This window comes from Ochlerotatus camptorhynchus, unplaced genomic scaffold (genome assembly GCF_037179485.1).
Source record: "Ochlerotatus camptorhynchus isolate MF236.1 unplaced genomic scaffold, CSIRO-AGI_Acam_v1.1 ptg000357l, whole genome shotgun sequence".
NCBI lineage: Eukaryota > Metazoa > Arthropoda > Insecta > Diptera > Culicidae > Ochlerotatus > Ochlerotatus camptorhynchus.
In genome coordinates, this window is record NW_027040845.1 from 386,109 (window position 1) to 406,525 (window position 20,417).

Sequence of the window (20,417 nt, forward strand, 5' to 3'; positions counted from 1 at the left end):
AACAGTGTATAATATTAAAAAAAGGCTTGGGAAAGTGATACGACGGAGCACCTGCTCATACTGCTAATAAAGCACAGAAATGGCTTACGGAAAATATTTCGTAAATTTGGAAGGAAGAAATTTGGCCCCCAAGCAGTCCCGATATCAATCCGTTGGATTATTTTGTATAGGGCGTCGTCCAACGGGATACCAATAGAACCCCTCACACTACACTTAAGTCGCTAAAAGCTAAAATCAAGGCAGTGATGACATCTATGGATCGAAACATTTTAAAACGTGCATACTGCAGTTTCCGGAAGCGTCTAGCTACAGTCGTCGAAAGGGAAGGCAATTTTTTTGAATAAATTTACTTACAACTTCCATATGTTGCGAAAGAAAATAAATCGCACAAAATTCATTGCTAGAATAACTAACTGGTGTATTTTTTTTTCTCAAATATGCCATTTACTGCAAAAATTCGTCACGCACCCTGTACATCTAAAAACTATAGTCAAAATGTACAACACAATAAACATTTTATCTTCGGCTATCCAATAAGCTTCCTTTACCAGAACGGGAGCCGCTTCCAGTGGTTTCATTGTATGGCAGATTCGCCAACGGGGATCAGAGCCCTTCCATTGCAGCAATGGACGCAAAATGTGATCAGCACTCACACACTCATAACGAAACGATTGCTTTCCAAAGTCGACGACGCATCGACTGAAAGAACTGCTCATGAAGAACAATGAGGAGGACCACACAATGGTTGCTGCCGAGTAAACAGACGATCGCGGGACACACATTGAGAGTGGTCTGCTTCTGTCGACAGCCGAGCGAGCACTGAAAAATTCAGTTCCTATTCCATTTGAAATCATGTTCCAAACAGGTACAACCACCTGGTGAGTGAATTCTGAACTGAGCAGTCTATCATCCAATAAGTCTTATTCATCAGAACAGCTTTGTCCTAGACCACTACCTTCTATCTAGTCGAGGTCGCAAGTTAAAGCAATACGAAGTTAAATTGTATACTAGCGTGATGTACACCATCCAATAAGTCTCTTTCACATGAACAACTAGGGGCCTCATAGCCTAGTCAGTAAAGGCACGGTATTACCAAGCCGGAGGCGGCGGGTTTGATTCCCGGTCTGGTCGAGGGAATCTTTCGGGTTGGAAATTTTCTCGACTTCCCTGGGCATAGAGTATCATTGTGCTTGCAACACAATATACAAATTCATGCATTGGTATTGGCATCGAAAGCTCTCAATTAATAACTGTGGAAGTGCATTTAGAACACTAAGTTGAGAGCACGCAATAAGCTAATATGCGCTAAGCAATAAACTGGAAATGCGAACAAGAAAAAGAAGACATGAACAACTTTTCCAAAGACAGAATCCATCTATCTACTCAAGATGTCAAGTTAAGCAAATAAATTGAAAACAAATTAGTGCCACCTGGTAGACAAATTATGAACTCAACTGTTCACCTTCCAATGGGCCTTATTAGGATTGGGCGATCTTGGATCGATCTTTGGAAGATCGATCTTTTTCATCTCGATTTCCGATTTTTCGGATCGATTCTTTGTTGACGAAAAGAACGAAAAAATCGATTTTTTCTTTCGATATCTTCGATCTTCAAAAAAGAAAAAGGTTTAAATTTTCTAAGTGTAGGTATTTACGAATACATCAACATTTGAAATGTTTGCGCTAAGGAGCCTGAATTTATAAAGAGACGACAAGTCAAAATTGGTACAATCGATTATCTGTCAAAGTAATAGGAAAAGTTATACCAATCGAACAGAAGACCTGTCAAATGGATAAGGTGTCGCCCTTTACACGCTAACTCGAAAGTACCCATTAATGGTTGAAAAAGACCCATTTTGAAGAAAAGTGGCTTAACTCATTAAATGAGTAAATTTTTTACCCATTAATGAGTATCTGTTGGGAATTTGCCAACTTACGCAGGGAGATTTTCAATACAATAATATTAGAACTACCGAAGACGTGGGATTTACGTTCATTAATTATATTATTATATTCCTGGAAAAAGGTTCAGGAAGGATGTAACGTTAGTGAACATGTTTGCATCTTAATATTAGTCCATTAGTAATTTTCTTTTGTAACTTACGTTTAGTCCCGTTGTGCTACACTTGCAAGCGATCGAAATTACGGGTCGCACGAGATCGTCTCGTTTTGTCGGTGGCCGTCGTAACAGGCAATCTAGCAAACAATTTATCCGTACTGAATCCTATAAACCGTACTAAAGCAATCTAGATTTAAGTATTTACTTAGTATTTTAGATTATAAATTTTACCTTCACTGTAGGTTTAGGATGTAAGTAGATTTTAGGTTATGATAAGTTCACTAGTTTTTATCAAACACTATGGAAAAGGTATCAATTGTAAATAATAATTTTAACGAATTTTAGAAATAGAATTATACCTAGCTGATTTTACACTAGTAATTTAATTTAATGACTTGAACTTTCAATGGAAAAAACTAACTAAATTTAAACCGCAAACTCATTGATGCCGCACGTTAAATTGTTGTTTTATGTTTTTTGGCGTTTGCCTACTATCCATTGTTTATCCGTGACGTTTGCCCAACGTCTTTGGAGAGAAGGTGCGTACTATACCTGGGTGCGTTGATGTTTGTGTAGGCAAGGTGTCTTGGATGGGAAGGTGCGCATCTGCGCCAGGGGCGTACTCAACACTCCTCCCGGGTACGCCGATCCTCTGATCGGCTTACAGTCCGTCGCGCCGTACATCCAATATAGCCAGCTTGGCCACAGGGCGCTCGAACACACCGTTCGCAGTTCTTACGGTTGCCGCCCTGATCTGATTGTCGTTCTTGTTGATGTAAGTTCCGATGACCTTGCCTTTAGGCCAGCAGTTCCGGGGCAGCTTCGGATCAACGATGATCACCACATCGCCAAACGCTATCGGCTTCGTGTTCGCATACCATCTCGTTCGTCGAGTGATCTCCGGCAAGTAGTCACTTAGCCAACGTTTCCAAAACTGGTTGGCTAGCTGCTGAGACATTCGCCAGGTCCGCCGTAGTGCTGTTCCGCTGTCATCGAGGGTACATATCGGTTTCGTTCCGTCGGATGACCCCAGGAGGAAGTGATTCGGGGTGAGAGCAGGTGCAGATTCATCATCAACTGGAACATGTGTAAGCGGCCGAGAATTAACAGTGCATTCGATCTCGGTTAGAAGGTTTCGTAGCACTTCGTCGTTAGGCTTGTGCAAGGGGCGGATTTCCATGAGGTTCCGCTTCACTATACCGATAAGGCGTTCCCAACTGCCGCCCATGTGCGGCGACGCTGGGGGAATGAACTTCCAGGTGGTCTCGGTACCGCTGAACTCCTTCATCACCTCGTCCTGGTTGATCGCCGTTGCTGCCTCTCCCAATTCGCGGTTCGCGCCAATGAAGCAGGTACCGTGATCACTATAGATCGTCTTGGGCATTCCGCGGCGTGCTGCAAAGTTTCGGAGGCCCATGATGCAGGAGGCGGTACTCAAAGTGTGTACTACTTCGATGTGGATCGCACGAGTGGTCAGGCATGTGACCAACATTCCCCACCGTTTCTCCACTCGACGACCTACGACGACTTCGATTGGTCCAAAATAGTCAACGCCAATATGGGTGAAGGGTCGAGCAAAGGCATCAAGTCGCTCTAGAGGAAGATCGGCCATTATTGGAGGCTGTGGGGTTGCGCGATGATTTTTGCAGTGTTGGCAGTTGTAGCGTACTTTTGCGTAGGTCGCTCGTAGTCGAGGTATACAATACCTCTGTCGGAGCTCATTTATAGCGGTCTCATGGTTTTGGTGGTGGTACTTAGTGTGATAGTGTGCAATAATAAGATTGGTAGTGTGGTGGTCACGTGGGAGGATAATCGGGTTTTTAGCATCTTCGGTGGCTAGCGTACAGGCACTAATTCTTCCCCGCATCCTCATCAGTCCGTGGTCGTCCAGCCAGGGTGTCAGTTTAAACAACGGGCTGGTCTTGGGAATGGGCTTCGGCGATCCGTTCACCGATTTCAGAATAGCTGCTTCGTCCGGGTAGGCTTCTCGTTGGGCTTGGCGTATCACGTAGCGCTCGGCGATCTGCAGTTCCTCTGCGGAAGGTGGACCACAATGAACAGGTTTCTTTTGCTTCTTTAGGCGACAATTTGCCGCAAAACGATGCACAAAGGCAGCTACTTTGACCATCCGCTTCCAGCTGGAAACGTTGATCGGTGGATCTGGCACGGTGAAATGGGTTAGCAGACAGGGACGAAGTTCAGTGTCTGTCTTGCTTCCTTTCGCTATTTGACATGGCCATGCTTCTTCCGGTTCCCGCAGGAAATCTGGCCCGATGAACCACCTGGATTCTGGAGTCATGTCCGGGAATTTCTCCCATTTCGTGCCATCATCTGCGACGTTTAACTTGGTTGGAACCCAACGCCATTGGTTCGGTTCTGTTGACTCCAAGATCTCACCGACTCGACAGGCAACGAATGGTGTGTAGCGACGATGATCCGAATACAGCCAGCAAATCACATCCCTGGAATCCGAGTGATAGAATCGCTTGCTCACGTTGAAGGACAGGGAGCTGAGGACCGTTTGGGAGAGCCTTGTACCAATAACTGCTGCCATGAGCTCGAGCCGTGGAATCGAATGATATCGCAAGGGGGCAACTCTTGTTTTGGCGGCAATTAAGCAGCATCGGACAGTTCCAGCCTGATCGAAGCGCAGGAAGCATGCGGCAGCCATACCGTTCTCACTCGCATCTACAAACGTGTGCAGTTGAACATCATGGTATCCGGGAAGAAGATGAGAGCGGAAACATCGTGCTACTCGGACTTGTTCAACTTGGGGCAGGACTTGCAGCCAATTGCACCATTTGGCGAAGGCATTGCCGTCGATCTTGTCATCCCACTGGATGCCGCTTCGCCAGATTTCCTGTAGCAGGATCTTGAGGAACATTAGGAACGGCGCAATGAGTCCAAGGGGATCGAATATCCTCATGAGGACCCGTAGAACCTCCCGTTTCGTAGGCTGACGGCGGCCTTCCCACAGGTCGCGATCGTAGCGGTCCCAACCGACTTTGAAGGTGAAGACATCTGCCGATGTACACCACCACATCCCGAGCACCTTTTCGGTTGCCATTTCTGGTGAGAGGTCCAAGTTCTTCTCCTCAGCGTTGCTTCCACGTAAGGCTTCTAGGACGCGCAGAGAATTACTGGTCCAATTACGGATTTCGAACCCACCCTCCGAGTGTACGAACTTTACATCTTGAGCGAGCTTGATGGCCTCTTCTTCGGTGTCTACGCTCACCAACATGTCGTCTACGTAGTGCTGCTTCTTAATTACCTCCACAGCAGCTGGATATTCCTGATCGAAGCGTGCAGCATTCAAGTTCATCACGTACTGGGCGCTGCTAGGAGAGCAGCAAGCACCGAATGTCATGACGCACATTACGTATATTGCTATCTGTCCATCCTCATCTCTCCAGAAGAACCGCAAACTCTGCTGGTCTTCATCCCGAATTAACACTTGGTGGAACATTTCACGTATGTCGCCTGTCAGAGCTACAGGATGCTCGCAGAAGCGGATCAGCACAGTAAATAGTGATGAAAGATGATCGGGGCCCTTCAGCAACACAGAGTTCAGTGATACTCCGAATGCTTTGGCTGCTGCATCCCACACGATCCTCACCTTTCCCGGCTTGTTTGGATTTGTCACCGGGAACACTGGAAGATACCAAACACGCTGAAACGATTGGCTCAACTCTTCATCAGATAGTTTCCGTATGTAGCCTTTGCTCAGATAGTTCACCATTTTCTCCTTCAACGTTTTGGTGAGTGTTTCATTCTTCTGCATACGCTTTTCTAGACATTGGAAACGTCGTAGAGCCATCTCTCGGCTGTCCGGTAGACGTACTGTGTCGTAACGCCAAAGTAGGCCAGTTTCGTAGCGTTCCCCTGTGAACCTCGTGAGTGAATTGAGAAGAGAATGTGCTCGTTGATCCTCGACGGAGATAGGTGCGTGTTGTGGCTTCATAATCCCCAAGCTATCCAGCGCAAAGTAATCTTTGAGGACTTGGTGTAGATCCTCATCTGAACTGTGTTGGTCCTCGCAAGAACCGATGTGGTAGACGGAGTGCACCGGGCTGATTGCAGGTTCTGCCGTGCATCCACCGCACACTGTCCAGCCTAAACGAGTCTTAATGGCGATGGGATCGCTTAGATTGCCTTCGCGGCACTTGAGAGGAAGGCTGAGATGCTGGTTCTTAAGTCCAATCAGGATCCGTGGCCGAACACCGTGGTATGAGTCGATCGGAAGCCCTTGCAGATGCGGGTACAAAGATGATAGTTCCTCGATGTCCATCGTCTGGTACGGAAGCAGAAGTTCGTTTACTGTTCGTGCACCACTGATGGTGAAACTTTTGGCTCCGCTGTGTACACCGGCTACTTCCAGTTCGACGACCCTTGACTTCACTTCTTGACGCTGCGTGCCGCCGGTCCAGTGTAGGCAAAGCGACCTGACTTCTCCATCCAGCTTTAGTTCGTCAGCTAACTCTTCGTCCAGCAATGTAAGATCGGAGCCGTCGTCGAGGAATGCGTGTGTTCGGATCGATCCACGTTTTCCGTACAGAACTACCGGAATATAACGGAACAGTATGTCGCTTGATTTGGTTTGATGCGTGTGGCAACCGTGCGCTGTTGAACTAGTTCCTGTTTTGGGATGTTCCGTACTGCCACTCGTCGAGGGTGCTGTTGTTGAAGATGGCGACGTCGCTGATGTAGCTGGCGACGATTGTTGATAATGGTCGTTGTGCAGGAGAGCATGATGCTTGAACTGACATCCATTTTTTCCGCAGAGTTTGGCCTGACACACTCCATTGTGACGGCAGAGGCAACGGCGACACAGTGAATATTCGCGCACTATAGCCCAACGTGAGTCGCGAGAGAATTCAAGAAAGCGCTTGCACTTGTCAATCGCTTTGCAAGCTCCTTTACAGACGGGGCACTCGTTACTAGCACTGGAATTCTTCCCACTTGGAGGTTCTGCAGTGATTTCCGAGTGAGTATTCACGAAGCCACTTCCTTTCTTTGTTCCACTTCTGTCATTCCTTACTGGCTTGGAGCTCGTGATGCTTGGAATAGTCACTATGCTAGCGGCCTCCGCGAGGGAATAGATCCAGGAACTAAAAGATGCTAAGTTGACTCCCGGCAGTGAAATCCTGTACTGCGCCCAGTTCAGCTTGATTGTTGGAGGTAACTTGCTCACAAGCTGATGTAGGAGGGTCGTGTTATACAGGTATTCTTCCAAGCCACAGGCGTCTACGGTCGCGCAGAAGTTCTCCACATTTACAGCGAAATCCACTAGAGTTTCTAGCCTATCCTCTCTTATGGCCGGCAGGGAGTGAATTTTCTCGATGAGCGTTTGAACGATGGCTTCTGGCTGACCGAACATCATTTTCAGCGTCTTCAACACACCAGGAACATTGGCAGGGTGTACCAACCGGCTCTTCACCACTTCAAAGGCTCGTCCTCTCAGGCTTTTCTGCAGTCGAAAGATGTTCTCGTCGTTAGTGAAGCCACACATGGCCGTTGTGTTGTTGAACGTCGCGATGAATAGAGGCCAATCCTCAGGGTTGCCGGAAAACTGGGGCAGATCCTTGGAAATAGCCTGTCGCGCCGCTAATTGTTTCCTTGTTAGCGAGAAGCGATCTTCTTCACGTTCCGGTTGTCCATCGGCGAATGGTCTGGGTTGATGGTTGCCATTATTGGTTCTAGGGGAATCATCGAGGGGGTGAACTGCCAACGGTTGATTTTCCGATTGTGAGCGATGACTTGATTGCGCTTGTGGGAGCCAGTTTCTTACGACGTCCGACACGCTACTCGCGTTCGAACCAGCTTCGCTAGCCATCTCCTCCAGTAGTTTGTACTTTTCCTCCAGATAGATTTGTTCCTGCTCCAACTTTTTCTCGTTCAGGGTCCTTTCCTCCTCCAGCTTCTGTAGCTTTAGCTTGGCGAGAGTTTGTGATGCTCTGCTAGACGCTCGGCTTGACGCATGAGTTACCATTGACTTCGCTTTCACGTTGCCCTCCTTAGACTGATGTTTCTTCTTGGAGTCGTGCTGAAGAGGATCTGCAACAGGATCGCCATCTGTTTCCACTGGTTTCTTCTTTCTTGCACCACCCAGCACAGAAAGTGTGTTGCTTGCAGATGAAAGGGTATCTGGTACTAGTTGCAACTTAACACAGTTTAGACACTTCCATGGCTTGTTCTCAATGTCTTGGCTAACTCCTACGCAGTTAAAATGAAACCATTTCAGACACTGATCACACCTCACCATTTCATCGGTGTCCTTTCCACGGCAAACTCTGCATGACTGGCCTGGAAATGATGCCTCCGGTTCGACCGTTTCGTTGGTGACCACCACTTGCACACCACTAATTGTACCACGTTCATTACCTTCGTTACTGCCTTTATTTGACCGACCGCGACTCGACATGACCGTATTTGACCGTGTTTATTCGCCAATAAACGAATATAATAAGATGTTGGGAATTTGCCAACTTACGCAGGGAGATTTTCAATACAATAATATTAGAACTACCGAAGACGTGGGATTTACGTTCATTAATTATATTATTATATTCCTGGAAAAAGGTTCAGGAAGGATGTAACGTTAGTGAACATGTTTGCATCTTAATATTAGTCCATTAGTAATTTTCTTTTGTAACTTACGTTTAGTCCCGTTGTGCTACACTTGCAAGCGATCGAAATTACGGGTCGCACGAGATCGTCTCGTTTTGTCGGTGGCCGTCGTAACAGGCAATCTAGCAAACAATTTATCCGTACTGAATCCTATAAACCGTACTAAAGCAATCTAGATTTAAGTATTTACTTAGTATTTTAGATTATAAATTTTACCTTCACTGTAGGTTTAGGATGTAAGTAGATTTTAGGTTATGATAAGTTCACTAGTTTTTATCAAACACTATGGAAAAGGTATCAATTGTAAATAATAATTTTAACGAATTTTAGAAATAGAATTATACCTAGCTGATTTTACACTAGTAATTTAATTTAATGACTTGAACTTTCAATGGAAAAAACTAACTAAATTTAGACCGCAAACTCATTGATGCCGCACGTTAAATTGTTGTTTTATGTTTTTTGGCGTTTGCCTACTATCCATTGTTTATCCGTGACGTTTGCCCAACGTCTTTGGAGAGAAGGTGCGTACTATACCTGGGTGCGTTGATGTTTGTGTAGGCAAGGTGTCTTGGATGGGAAGGTGCGCATCTGCGCCAGGGGCGTACTCAACAGTATCTGTTACCCATTAATGAGTAATTGTTAATCATTAATGGGTAACAGATACTCATTAATGGGTAAAATTGTTTAATCATTAATGAGTTAAGCCACTTTTCTTCAAAATGGGTCTTTTTTTACTCATTAATGAGTACTTTCAAGTTAGCGTGTACCCAATTCAGTCTTTTGTTTGCGCCTCCTACTTCCTGTGATCATTTCTCCTTGCTGACACATTTTGTCTACATGCACGGCGAATGAGAATGACCCAAATTTGAGTTTAGTTCACTCATAATCGACAAAAGTGCAGGAACTCAGCGATGAGTAAAATTTGTCTCATTGTTTCCTGTGGAAAACCTAAAAAATCTGCCGGAAAATGAGGAAATTGACGAAAATTTTATTCAGTCTCGGAGTAGTACCAATAGACTGAGTGAATCCAATCTTTACTTTTTCTCAAATTCAGGAAAAACCTGGGAAAACATGAGGTAAATTTACTCATCGCTGAGTTTCTGCACTTTTGGCGATTATGAGTGAACTAAACTCAAATTTGAGTTGTTCTCATTCGCCGTGTGGAGAAACAGAATAATACATTTTGATTAATTATTCATAAATGATTCAAAACTACGCAAAAATGGTAAAAAATTATTACCGAACTGAATTAACACACGCATTGACAGTGAGCAAGTGTGACCTTCATTTCCTCTTTGTTTTCGTTTTTCATTGTAAATTTGAAACCGGTTACTCATTTTTAATTATCCTTTGCTCCTTTGTAGGAAATAGAGATTAATAATGTTTATTTTCAATAGCTGGTTACCCTGTACGGTCACCAGTTCTAACCACCATGACATCACTGAACATTTAAAAAGACAAATTTGACTGACGCTGCAAGTTATTCGTCCACCGAGTTCGACCGCACTGGACTGTACTGAGAAAGCAATTTTTTTTATTTAAGGGTTGAATTTAAATTGATAATATCTAAATATATTGAAATTTTAATGGTTAGTTTCCAAATGGCTGTTTCTACTTTGATATGATTTTTTTTTTTCACTAGTTCGTTTATTTACTAGGCTCAGTCATGTGTTACTCTTTGCGGAGCCAAAAATAATTAATGTTTGAACTTACATTTTAAACAGCAGTAGCTCTAAGTTAGTGTTGGGTACCAATTACTCGTGGCGGGCTCGAGGTTAATGGGTAACAATTTCGATTGGAAGGAGCTAGGTAGGAAATTGGTTTCTTAAGCCTCCTTCAGATACTACTCTCGGGCGGTTGACAAAATCCTGGCTCGGTTATATTATATTTTATACGATTAATAGTTAAACATTGGAATAATTCCCATTTAGCATGTGTTGAACATTTAATATGAATCATATGGAACCTAATTTCATGAATAAAAATTCAACATAATCCATAACATTGTAAACATTTCGCAGTTAACATTTCACATTTACATTGAAGATTTTCCATTTAATATTTAGATTTCATCATATAGCATTGAAAATTTAAAAAAATTACGATCATAACACAAAATTTAAAATGGAGCATGCAATATTTATCATTTTACATCCATCATTTAACATTCCAAAGTTTAAATTGAGCAGTTAACAGTAATAATTTAAAATTTAAAAATAAATTAGGGCATTTAAAATTTCAAAATTCTTCAAAGTTTAACAAACATTAATAAACAAATGAAAAATTCACGAACATTTTAAAACTATATATTTACCATTTAATATTTAAAAATAAGAATTTCAACATTTTGAATTTAAAATCTAAATTCAACATTTAACAATCTACATTTTGCATTTAACATTATTTAAATTTTGTGTTTGATTTTACTTCGAGATTTTTTTTTAGTGTAAAGCAGTTCTACAGCTGCGGAGTGCTGACTCTTCTTCTTCTTCTTTACTTTACCAAATACCAAATTTTCTGAGGATCAGTAACAAAATTTTCCTCACTAATCTGCTCGAAAATGACGAAAAGCGAGAAAAACTTCTTTGTCGATAAAAGTAGCCCAATACTTGAGTCGACTGTAACTCAAAATTGTATTGCATTGAGAAACGCCATTGGGCCGAGGGGGGCGACACATCTAAATCTCAATTCTTGATTCTTAAAAAATCTCACATTAGCGAATTAATCTTCGGAAAATCATCTTTCATTTCTCGCATCTTCTCGCATCTACTTGCATCGCGCATCATCTTTTTGCAGGAAATATTCAGAATCATCATCATCAATCTTCTTTCTATCTGCTTAGTGCGCAGCTAGCCACAGCAAAACACAATCTTTCCTGCATCGGAGATAGAGTCGCTCCCCTCGCATTGGGCACTGCACTGAAAAAAGTTTTCACTTAGTTTCTATTAGGAACGCACATAATATTTTTCCAATAACAAAAATAATTATTTTTATCTCAAGATCACATAGCATAAGAAATTCTATATGAGAAATCATGTGATTTAGTGGTGCAATTTCCAATAATGGGATCACATGAGAGTTATGTGAAATTCACATGGATATTTTCCACTGGTTATGTGATTTATTTTATGAGTGTGTAGGGGTACCTCTTAAACAAATTCAAAGTGAGCGCCGATTAAATACAATTTTAGCTATTCAACAGGGTTCTACCAACGGGTGGAAACCAGGCTTGCCTAAACTCCTCAAACTCAGATTATGCCGTATAGATGCTCATTTATCGTGAGCTATTTCATCCCTCACATATAAAGAGCAATGATGTCAAATCCAAAGAGCGCAAAAGAGCTCGAGCTCAGATTGATGCTCAAGCTGGACTTCCACAAACACGCATCACGATGAGTGATGCGGGGTCGTTCTTGGGTGAGGAATGATTTACATCGGCTCTGCTCACCAAACAACATTTTGAACTTCGGGATGGACTCGGTGAAACGATGAGCTTCGTTATACTTTCGGAGAGAGCACGCACGGCCTTTGATTGATGCACGGTTCTTCCATTCAATATTATGATACACAACAACACAACAATACATTCAATGGACTATAGGACCATTCCCAGATAACGTAACATTTTAAGAGATTGATGTTTTTAAACTTGGGAACCACTTTTTGGGTTACTCAAACTCAGTCACAATAATCTTTGATCGTTTTTTCCGCTAAGTGCTTTATGAGTGGATATACGAAATTATATTTCTGACGAAAATAGTAAAAGTACTAATTACTACGTTTATGGATTATCCCTTGGTGGTGTTTTCGTATTCTCCTGTTGCCTTTTAACATGTTCATTCATTCAATTTGCTACTCTCGCTGCACACACGGTAGCTCGGAAATCTTTCTGGACCAACAACAATTGAAATAGGCTGAACAACCCAACGTAAGCAATGGTTTTAAACAAATAATTCTCGAGAATCAAAGCACTACCACGTAAACTAAAATTGACATTCGATAAAGGAAGTTTGCTCTATCAGATGATGGTATTAGGTTGTTTGGATGTGCTTTGATTTTCGAGGAATTTGTGTTAAAAACAATTGTTTACGTTTGGTTGTTCCGCCTATTTCAATTGTTGGTGTAGCGTTGTCGCATATCGTTGTTGATGTCGCAGAAACGCAAATCAAATTTTGGTACGGCTCTGTTCTTCAACAAGTTAGGAGATTCAGTAGATGGTGAATTAAAGTGTAAATCTTGTGAGAAAAAAATTAAAACAAAACACAACTTCAATTTGAAAAGAAATTTAAATCAATGTTGATTGAAACGTTATTCAATGAACGTATGATAATTATAGGTATTATAATTATCACGCGTTCATTGATTAACATTTTAAATATTTAGCTGGGTAAAAAATGCATTTGCTCTACCTCAAAATTCAGCATAGCATTAAATTTGCAATGTGCAACTCATACATGATAGAAACACGTAGAATTTTTGTATCTACGACTCTATGTATGTATTCCCAGCATAGCCTAATATCTCTTGAATTTCAATTGCGATTTTAGTTTTCAACCCAAGAGATGATCCGCTATACGAGACAGTTGAAATGCCGAAATCGTGGTTAAGTTTACAAACACGAGCTATTATGATTTGCCTAAAATAGGGGCGTTTACCGAGAATATACACAGTTATCCTACGAATACAATTGCCACTTTGAAGTTAAGGAAGATATGCATACGTTCCATTTTTTTTTTAAATTTCTTGGTTGTGCACTTCTTTCTCGAATACAACACAAAATCACTCATTCATGCGCACTGGGAAAAGCCATCAAAAGCCATGCTCTCTACGAATACATCACGAAGCTCCAAGTTTACTGCTTTGCGCGAGCGCATCACGAAGTTAAAATTTCTGCTCGGTAGGCAGAGTCGATGTACACCTGAGAACGAGCTCCGCATCCCTCTCAGCGATGCGGGTAGGCAAGAGCCCAGCTTGAGCATCAAGTATAGCTCCGTGAGAGCAAAATATATCATCATCAAAATATGCTGGAGCTCAGCTTATTGATGACTCTTGATGGAGCTTTTGGCAAGCCTGGTGGAAACTAACAATTTTAAATTGGCTCACTGCTTGACTAGCCTATTGGTCCCAAACAAATCGATTAGCCTACCCCATGCTACTCGAAATTCTAGTACTACACAATGTTTGTTTTGATTCGCTATGAAAGTTTGACAGATAAAATGAGGGGTTCATGGATTTTCCTTTGTTTTTACTTATTTACTAAGTAACCCATTTTTCGCTAATTTTGAGTTAGATTCGACTCAGTTTTGAGTTAACATCATTGGCCGTGTATGGGGTGTCCCACATCAAATTGCATCACGAAAAAAACGCGGTAGAAAATTACCCACTGGGTATGTTTTCTTGAAAATTTGGGTAGAAGTAGTTTAGAGTGTATTATTTACACTGTATTTTTATCGCTGTCAGTTTTTCGAAATTTGTTAAAAATGGCGTCTCCTGAAAAGTAACGTTGCGAATTGAGTTTGCGCAAGCACCTGGAAAATCCTCAATTCGCTCATCGGGACATAGGAAAACAACTCGGAATCGTGCAGTCAATGGTGAGTCGTGTGATTAAACGTTACTACGAAACTTTGAGCATCGAACGGAAGGAGAAATGCGATCATAATGGATGTTCTATTAGTCATCAGGATCACAAGCGTGTCGTAAAAGTGTTTGAGCGGAATGCCAATGCTTCGGTAGAATCTGTCCAAGTCTTTCGTTCAGAGAGCCAAGGACCAGGACAGACTGCAATACGTACAAAGTGCAGAAGGCTCCAAATCGTGACGATCGGCAAAATGCGGTGGGAGAGTCACGGGCCCGGAAACTGTACACTCAGATGCTGACGAAGTCTCATTGTCTCATCATGGATGAAGAGACTTACGCCAAGATGGTCTTCCGGCAGCTTTCGGGGCTACTGTTCTTCATCGCCCAGCACAAGTTTGATGTTCCGGAGGAAGTAAGGAAGCAGAAACTTTCAAAGCTTACCAAGAAATACATGATTTGGCAAGCGATCTGCTCATGTGGTAAACTGAGTGCGCCGTTCGTGACTACCGGGATTGTAATCGGGGATCTACCTCAAGGGCTGTCTACAGAAGCTTGTGCTTCCTCTGTTGAAGCAACACGAGGGCCCTACGATCTCCTTTCAGACGTCCTTCTAAGACGGGAGTTTGATAAGAGAGTTTTTAAAGGATATACAGCTGGTCGAAGATTTAAAGCACTCTGGATGGGCCTCCCTTATCTCAGTCGGTAAAGGCGCAGCTACAAAGCAAGACCATGTTGGAGGTGGCTGGGTTCGATTCCCGGTCCGGTCTAGAAATTTTTCGGGTTGGAAAATTTCTCGACTTCTCTGGGCATAGAAGTATAATTGAACTTGCCACACAATTATACCAATGCAAAAATGGTACAGGCATCGAAAGCTCTCAATTCGTAACTGTGGAAGTGCATCTAGAACACTAAGTTGAGAGCACGCAATAAGCTAATATGCGATATGTAATAAGCTTGAAATGCGAAGAAGAAGAAGAAGAAGAAGAAGAAGAAGAAGAAGAAGAAGGATATTTTTCAAGACGTCAGGTTGATCATTAATCAGATTCTTAAGATATTCAACTGTTTATAAAATTCAAATGACGTCTCCATATTGTCTCTCAAGATTGCTGGTTGATCAGATATTAGTGAATGTAGGTTGATCAGGAAATCTGAAGATCTTAAACTGGTCGGAAATTCAATTGGCTCACTCAAGATGGCAGATTGGTCAGGAAGTGCTTTAAATATCTCCAGCTGATCGAAGATTTCAATAAAGTTTTCCGGATATTTGTCAAGGCTTCAGGTTGATCAAGTATTATTGTGAAGATATTTCTCAAAACTGCACGTTGATCAGAAAGTATTCAAATGATCACCAGCTAACCTTAGAATTCAGTGAAGTCCTGTTAATCACAACAAATAATTTTAGCTGCAGACTAGCTTATAAATACAGGCAAAAATTAGCTGTATAAGCCAATTGTTGGCTGTATGAGCTAATCTGCAGCTAACATTGTTAGTTGGGATATTCACGTGGATCAAATTTCATTCTCATTTTGGTTACATTATGCATATTCGGTATATTCAAGAAGGAGCTTAAAATATGAAGTAAGAATCATCATGATCGCGCAAGGTCAGGACCCTCTCCTACGTTGTGATTTGATAAATAAAAGACACTTAATAAATTTTGGTATCCATGACAGATACGTATTTCGACTACAATGTGCAGTCTTCATCAGTGTCATTCCCACTAAAGAACTTATCAAAATCTAACCCCCTTAAGTACTCATCCCCTAGGTAAAAAAAGTCAAGATCATAGATCATAGGTATCTGTCATGGATACCAAAATTAATTAAGTGGAATTAAATGGAAGATAAACCCTTTTGCTGTTTTATTTAGCATTCCGCTAACAACCCAATTTCATTACTTCATTATGATGGCTACCAAGCCTTTGGGGATTTTCCTTATTAGAGATTTGTATAGATTTTTCTCCTTTAGCTTACTTAAATCTTTGGTTTTTATTAGTTAGGTAGGTTCCGATTCAACACATTGTAGTTTCATTTTTATACCTATGATCTTGACTTTTTTACCTAGGGGATGAGTACTTAAGGGGGTTAGATTTTGATAAGTTCTTTAGTGGGAATGACACTGATGAAGACTGCACATTGTAGTCGAAATACGTATCTGTCATGGATACCAAAATTAATTAAGTGGAATTAAATGGAAGATAACCTTTTTTGCTGTTTTATTTAGCATTCCGCTAACAACCCAATTTCATTACTTCAAAATAAAAGACGATAACGATTCCGACCGTCCTGCCATGGCAGAGGCAGATACTGTGTTATTTTTTTTGTACTCGTATTTCAGTGACAGCACATAACAGAGAGACAGTAAGAACAAGTGGTGGTATTGTTAAGGTTGATATAATCTACTTAGGGTCAAGGCGGTAAATGTCGCTTGCACGAACACATAATTTATTAATCAAATATCTTCATATGCATGCAAAGAACAATTTTTGTGTACCGATTAAATCACTGGATCGATTCTAGTGCCGTAAATAAATTAGATCCTCCAAGATTGATCTTTTACTAAAGATCGCCCAATCCCAGACGATCTGAAGCAAACGCTGTTATATATCCTCGTAATCAGTTATCTCTCTGTGTTCTCTCGATAGTCACAGCAAGCGAGCACGTGATTGGTAGATTGCTGCCTAAAAGTTTGATCAAATTTCAATAATATACTAATGATAAATTACTATATTAATTTACCAAACAAATCTTACATGAATTCTGAATCAAAAGAATTTAAATTCATCAATAAATAGCCAAGTTATAAGCGTTTGAAACCTAACACTATTTCGTTACACAATGTTTTGATTTGCACCCCAGTATAGACGAAGTCCTACGTTTTTTTCCTCTGTTCGGGACATTAAACCACTGCGACCAGTAATTTGATCTATTGTAGTATATCCCGTGTCCTTAGTTTAGTACATGTCGTATTACTCCATCACTATTGAGAAAAGATGAAGTAGTTATTAGATTTTTTTTACAGTTGTAATTCTTGCCTTCATCGTAAGGATCCGACTCTAATTGAAAGGTCCCGCTATTTATACCCTTCGGAGTGTTTAAGCCTCCTCCAAAGGCGCGCCCATTTGTCAGTCAAAATCGGATTCCTTAGCAACAAAATTAAGGAATGACACCGATAATGACCATGCATCACAACCCTAGTCTTAACCGCTTCAAACTAGAGAACAACGAATAGAAGGTTAGGAATCACATAGATAAAGACTAACTAACTAATTTTTTCCTTGTTTCAAGATCATCCCCGGTGGACAAAGCCGAGTCTTGTCACTATCAACAAGGCATAAAAAGTAACAAGGACTAAGATGTGTTCCTTTGATTACTGAAAAATCGTGTTCCCCTAGTTTGAAGTAGTCAGGACTAGGAATCGGTGGTAGATCTAACATCCCGTAACGTACAACGAAAAGGTGATCTACCCACGTTACTGGGATAAGTCCTACGTTAACACTATTCGTTTGGACTTCACTAATGAGGTCCCAGGTTCTGTTGTGGATGTACGAGAAAATGTCGTAAGTTGCAATTTTGATTATATGAGGATTCTGAAGAGCATGATTTAGCTTTGTAGAATGTTTTAAAACCTCAATAAAACTTGCAATGTTTATTGGGGTTCACATCGCACTCGTGTAAGGTGAGTTGTATACGAGAGTGCAGTGTTCCTTTCAATACTACACTTTGCTTACACTGCGGAGAGTAGCAACTTTGACTACAGGTAAAATCACTGTTTGAAGAACGTGAAAGGGGATATGTTTTCTATTGAGCTAAATCAGGATTATTATGTTACCGACGATAATGTCAGCGTTAACGTCTGCAAATAGAAATTTGCATATCAGATGTTTGCTCTGACGTAATCGACGATAATGAAGCATTTCTTTCAATCCTTGAGAAATTCGAATATTGGAATAGGGTGATGTGTTGCATCAAGATCATACTGATTGCATACTTCCGTGTTTGGTTGTACGAATGTTTTACCCCCTGTCCTGAGGGACACATTGAAAAAAAGTATTCAGTAAAACTTCGCTTTATTATGACACCTTGGTCAATTTATATTAAGTGCAAAAAAGCAGTCCAATCCAATCCAACCATTCGATTTCCAGGAACAAAAAAAATAACTCTTTTCGATCGCTCTAATGAACGACGCCAATCAATATCACATTTCACAGCTGCGCTAAAAACAAACACTACCATATTCCTTTCACTGATTGCACTGTCACCCCTTTTTTTCCTGTGTAAAACCTCTCCCGCGGCCCAAAAATTCACTTTTTTTTATTATCTCACTACCTACGTCATCGCGAAAGCGCAACTTTCAAAACTTGCACTTCTCATCCGAACCGCAACCGTCGTCGTGGTGCAAAATCTTGACCTTGCACGCGGAAAACTTGAAACCAGACTAAAAACAGTCTCCGCAGATAAAAATCCGCTAGCTATACCATGGCCACTCGCATCTCTATTGCTTCGTATCGGCCAATAGAAATCGAACCAACGCACCTGATATGGGACTTTATTGGTGAAATGAAAACAACGCTATCAAATTTCCTGCCATTATCGATTGCACTCCAGCTGATAGCGGAAAGCTCGGCGCGCGGCATGTGGGAGTATGTAAGAGCGCTGGTCGAGTGTGGCAATAATCGAGCGGCTAATCTGCTCTGCAGCGGACGCCGTGAAGAAGTGGTTCGACAATCGTTGGTTTTTGATTCGATTTTTGAACCGATGTTAGTTACCTAGTGGGTTTTTTTTTCTTTCGCCCAGACAGAATCAGTATCGAACATTGTTTGGCGGTGAATCACGAAAACCGAAAACAAACACCGGCAATTCGCTTCACAAAAGAACCTCTATAGCAATCAAAGTCTTATCGGGAGTCCTAAAAACGGTGCCGCCATGTTGGGGATTGGAAATTGAAACACTACACGTTGACACCGTATCTTATTGACAGTTGAGAAGTTTCAAGTGGTGCTGCTATCACGTGTGTGTGAGTTATTGCTTTAAAAAACAAATAAAAGTAGAACACATTGATCGCGTGTCACTTGTCAGTATCATATCTCGAGTGTAGACAAAAACATCATCGATATCGGCATCGAGATGTTTGTCCATGTGGCTAGATATTTGACACCGAATGGTCAGCGATTAATCATCGTCATCATTGGAGCCGGTGTTGAAGTTGATATCGAACATGTTGGAAATTGATACTTTATCAATTGTTGTTGTTTTTGTTGTGGTGACAACGGGGTAAACATCAATTACACCTCCATGGTATGATCTGCGTCAGGGATGTTTTTTTATATGGGGCGTATATTGTTCAACTGAAATTGAACTAAGGTAAGCCAATAGGCCATTTGCAAGGCATTCGATGCATCTTAGGGTTAAATTAGGATTTTTTGTTGAATATAGCAAATAACGTTTTTGAGAACATCAACAAGAAAATCGATTCGATGCCTAACTTTGATAATGTTTAGGAACCAAAAAACTTACCTGTATAGATAATCAGAAAAGAAAATACTGCAATCCCAATACTCATTTGCCTTACCTAAAACGAAAAGAAAAATACAATAAAATTAGATTAATTAAATGACATTGATTGAGAAAGATTGAGGAGGAATCGAAGGGATATTTAATAAATTGTCATGATCAGTGTAATCATCCATATACTTCTCAAATAACTATAAGCATTAGTAAAAGTCTTGAATCAAAATTTATTTCACCAGTGCTAGAGCTATTCAGCTTTTAATCAACACTCTTAATGCTAATGACGAATTTCACGCTAACAAATGGTTGGCAGCACCCTCTCAGAATTCAACTTAACGTCTACTTAAGCAACTTTGCATACTTATTTTCTTAAAAAAAATCCAGACCAACATTTGGAAAGGGCAGAACTTTTTTGTCATCATTTTCTTCAAAAAATTATAACTCAATAATGTCAAGTCCTACTAAAATGTTGCTAGGGGATGATTTGTAGAGAAATAAACCAGTAAGAAAATAAAAATTGTAAGAAAATATAAAAAAAAATAAAGTATTTTTTCTACACTAAAAAAAATAATTTTTAAAACTTAAAAATGAGATTTCTCAAAAACAAATTTCTTTTTCTAAAGATAGACATACCATTTATCT

At 41.1% G+C, this 20,417-nt stretch overlaps 2 protein-coding genes and 1 long non-coding RNA gene across 3 annotated transcripts in view; all 3 read right to left on the reverse strand.

Moving 5' to 3' along the window:
• Window positions 1–20,417, reverse strand: part of LOC135709209 (myosin-IIIb-like) — a 340,664-nt gene that overhangs the window by 197,821 nt on the left and 122,426 nt on the right. The gene's annotated exons all lie outside the window — the stretch shown is intronic.
• LOC135709318 (uncharacterized) lies at window positions 2,720–8,479 on the reverse strand. The gene has a single exon (XM_065231628.1). It carries the CDS (start codon window positions 8,477–8,479, stop codon window positions 2,720–2,722), a length of 5,760 nt encoding a protein of 1,919 aa, XP_065087700.1.
• Window positions 8,533–9,118, reverse strand: LOC135709274 (uncharacterized). The gene is made up of 3 exons (XR_010518343.1): window positions 9,030–9,118; window positions 8,902–8,968; window positions 8,533–8,847 (listed from the first exon to the last, which is right to left on the reverse strand). It is a non-coding gene; the product is annotated as an uncharacterized LOC135709274 (long non-coding RNA).

Excerpts from the sequence above, each read along its gene's own strand:
- LOC135709318 (XM_065231628.1), bottom strand. The coding sequence starts at position 8,479 with ATGTCGAGTCGCGGTCGGTCAAATAAAGGCAGTAACGAAGGTAATGAA.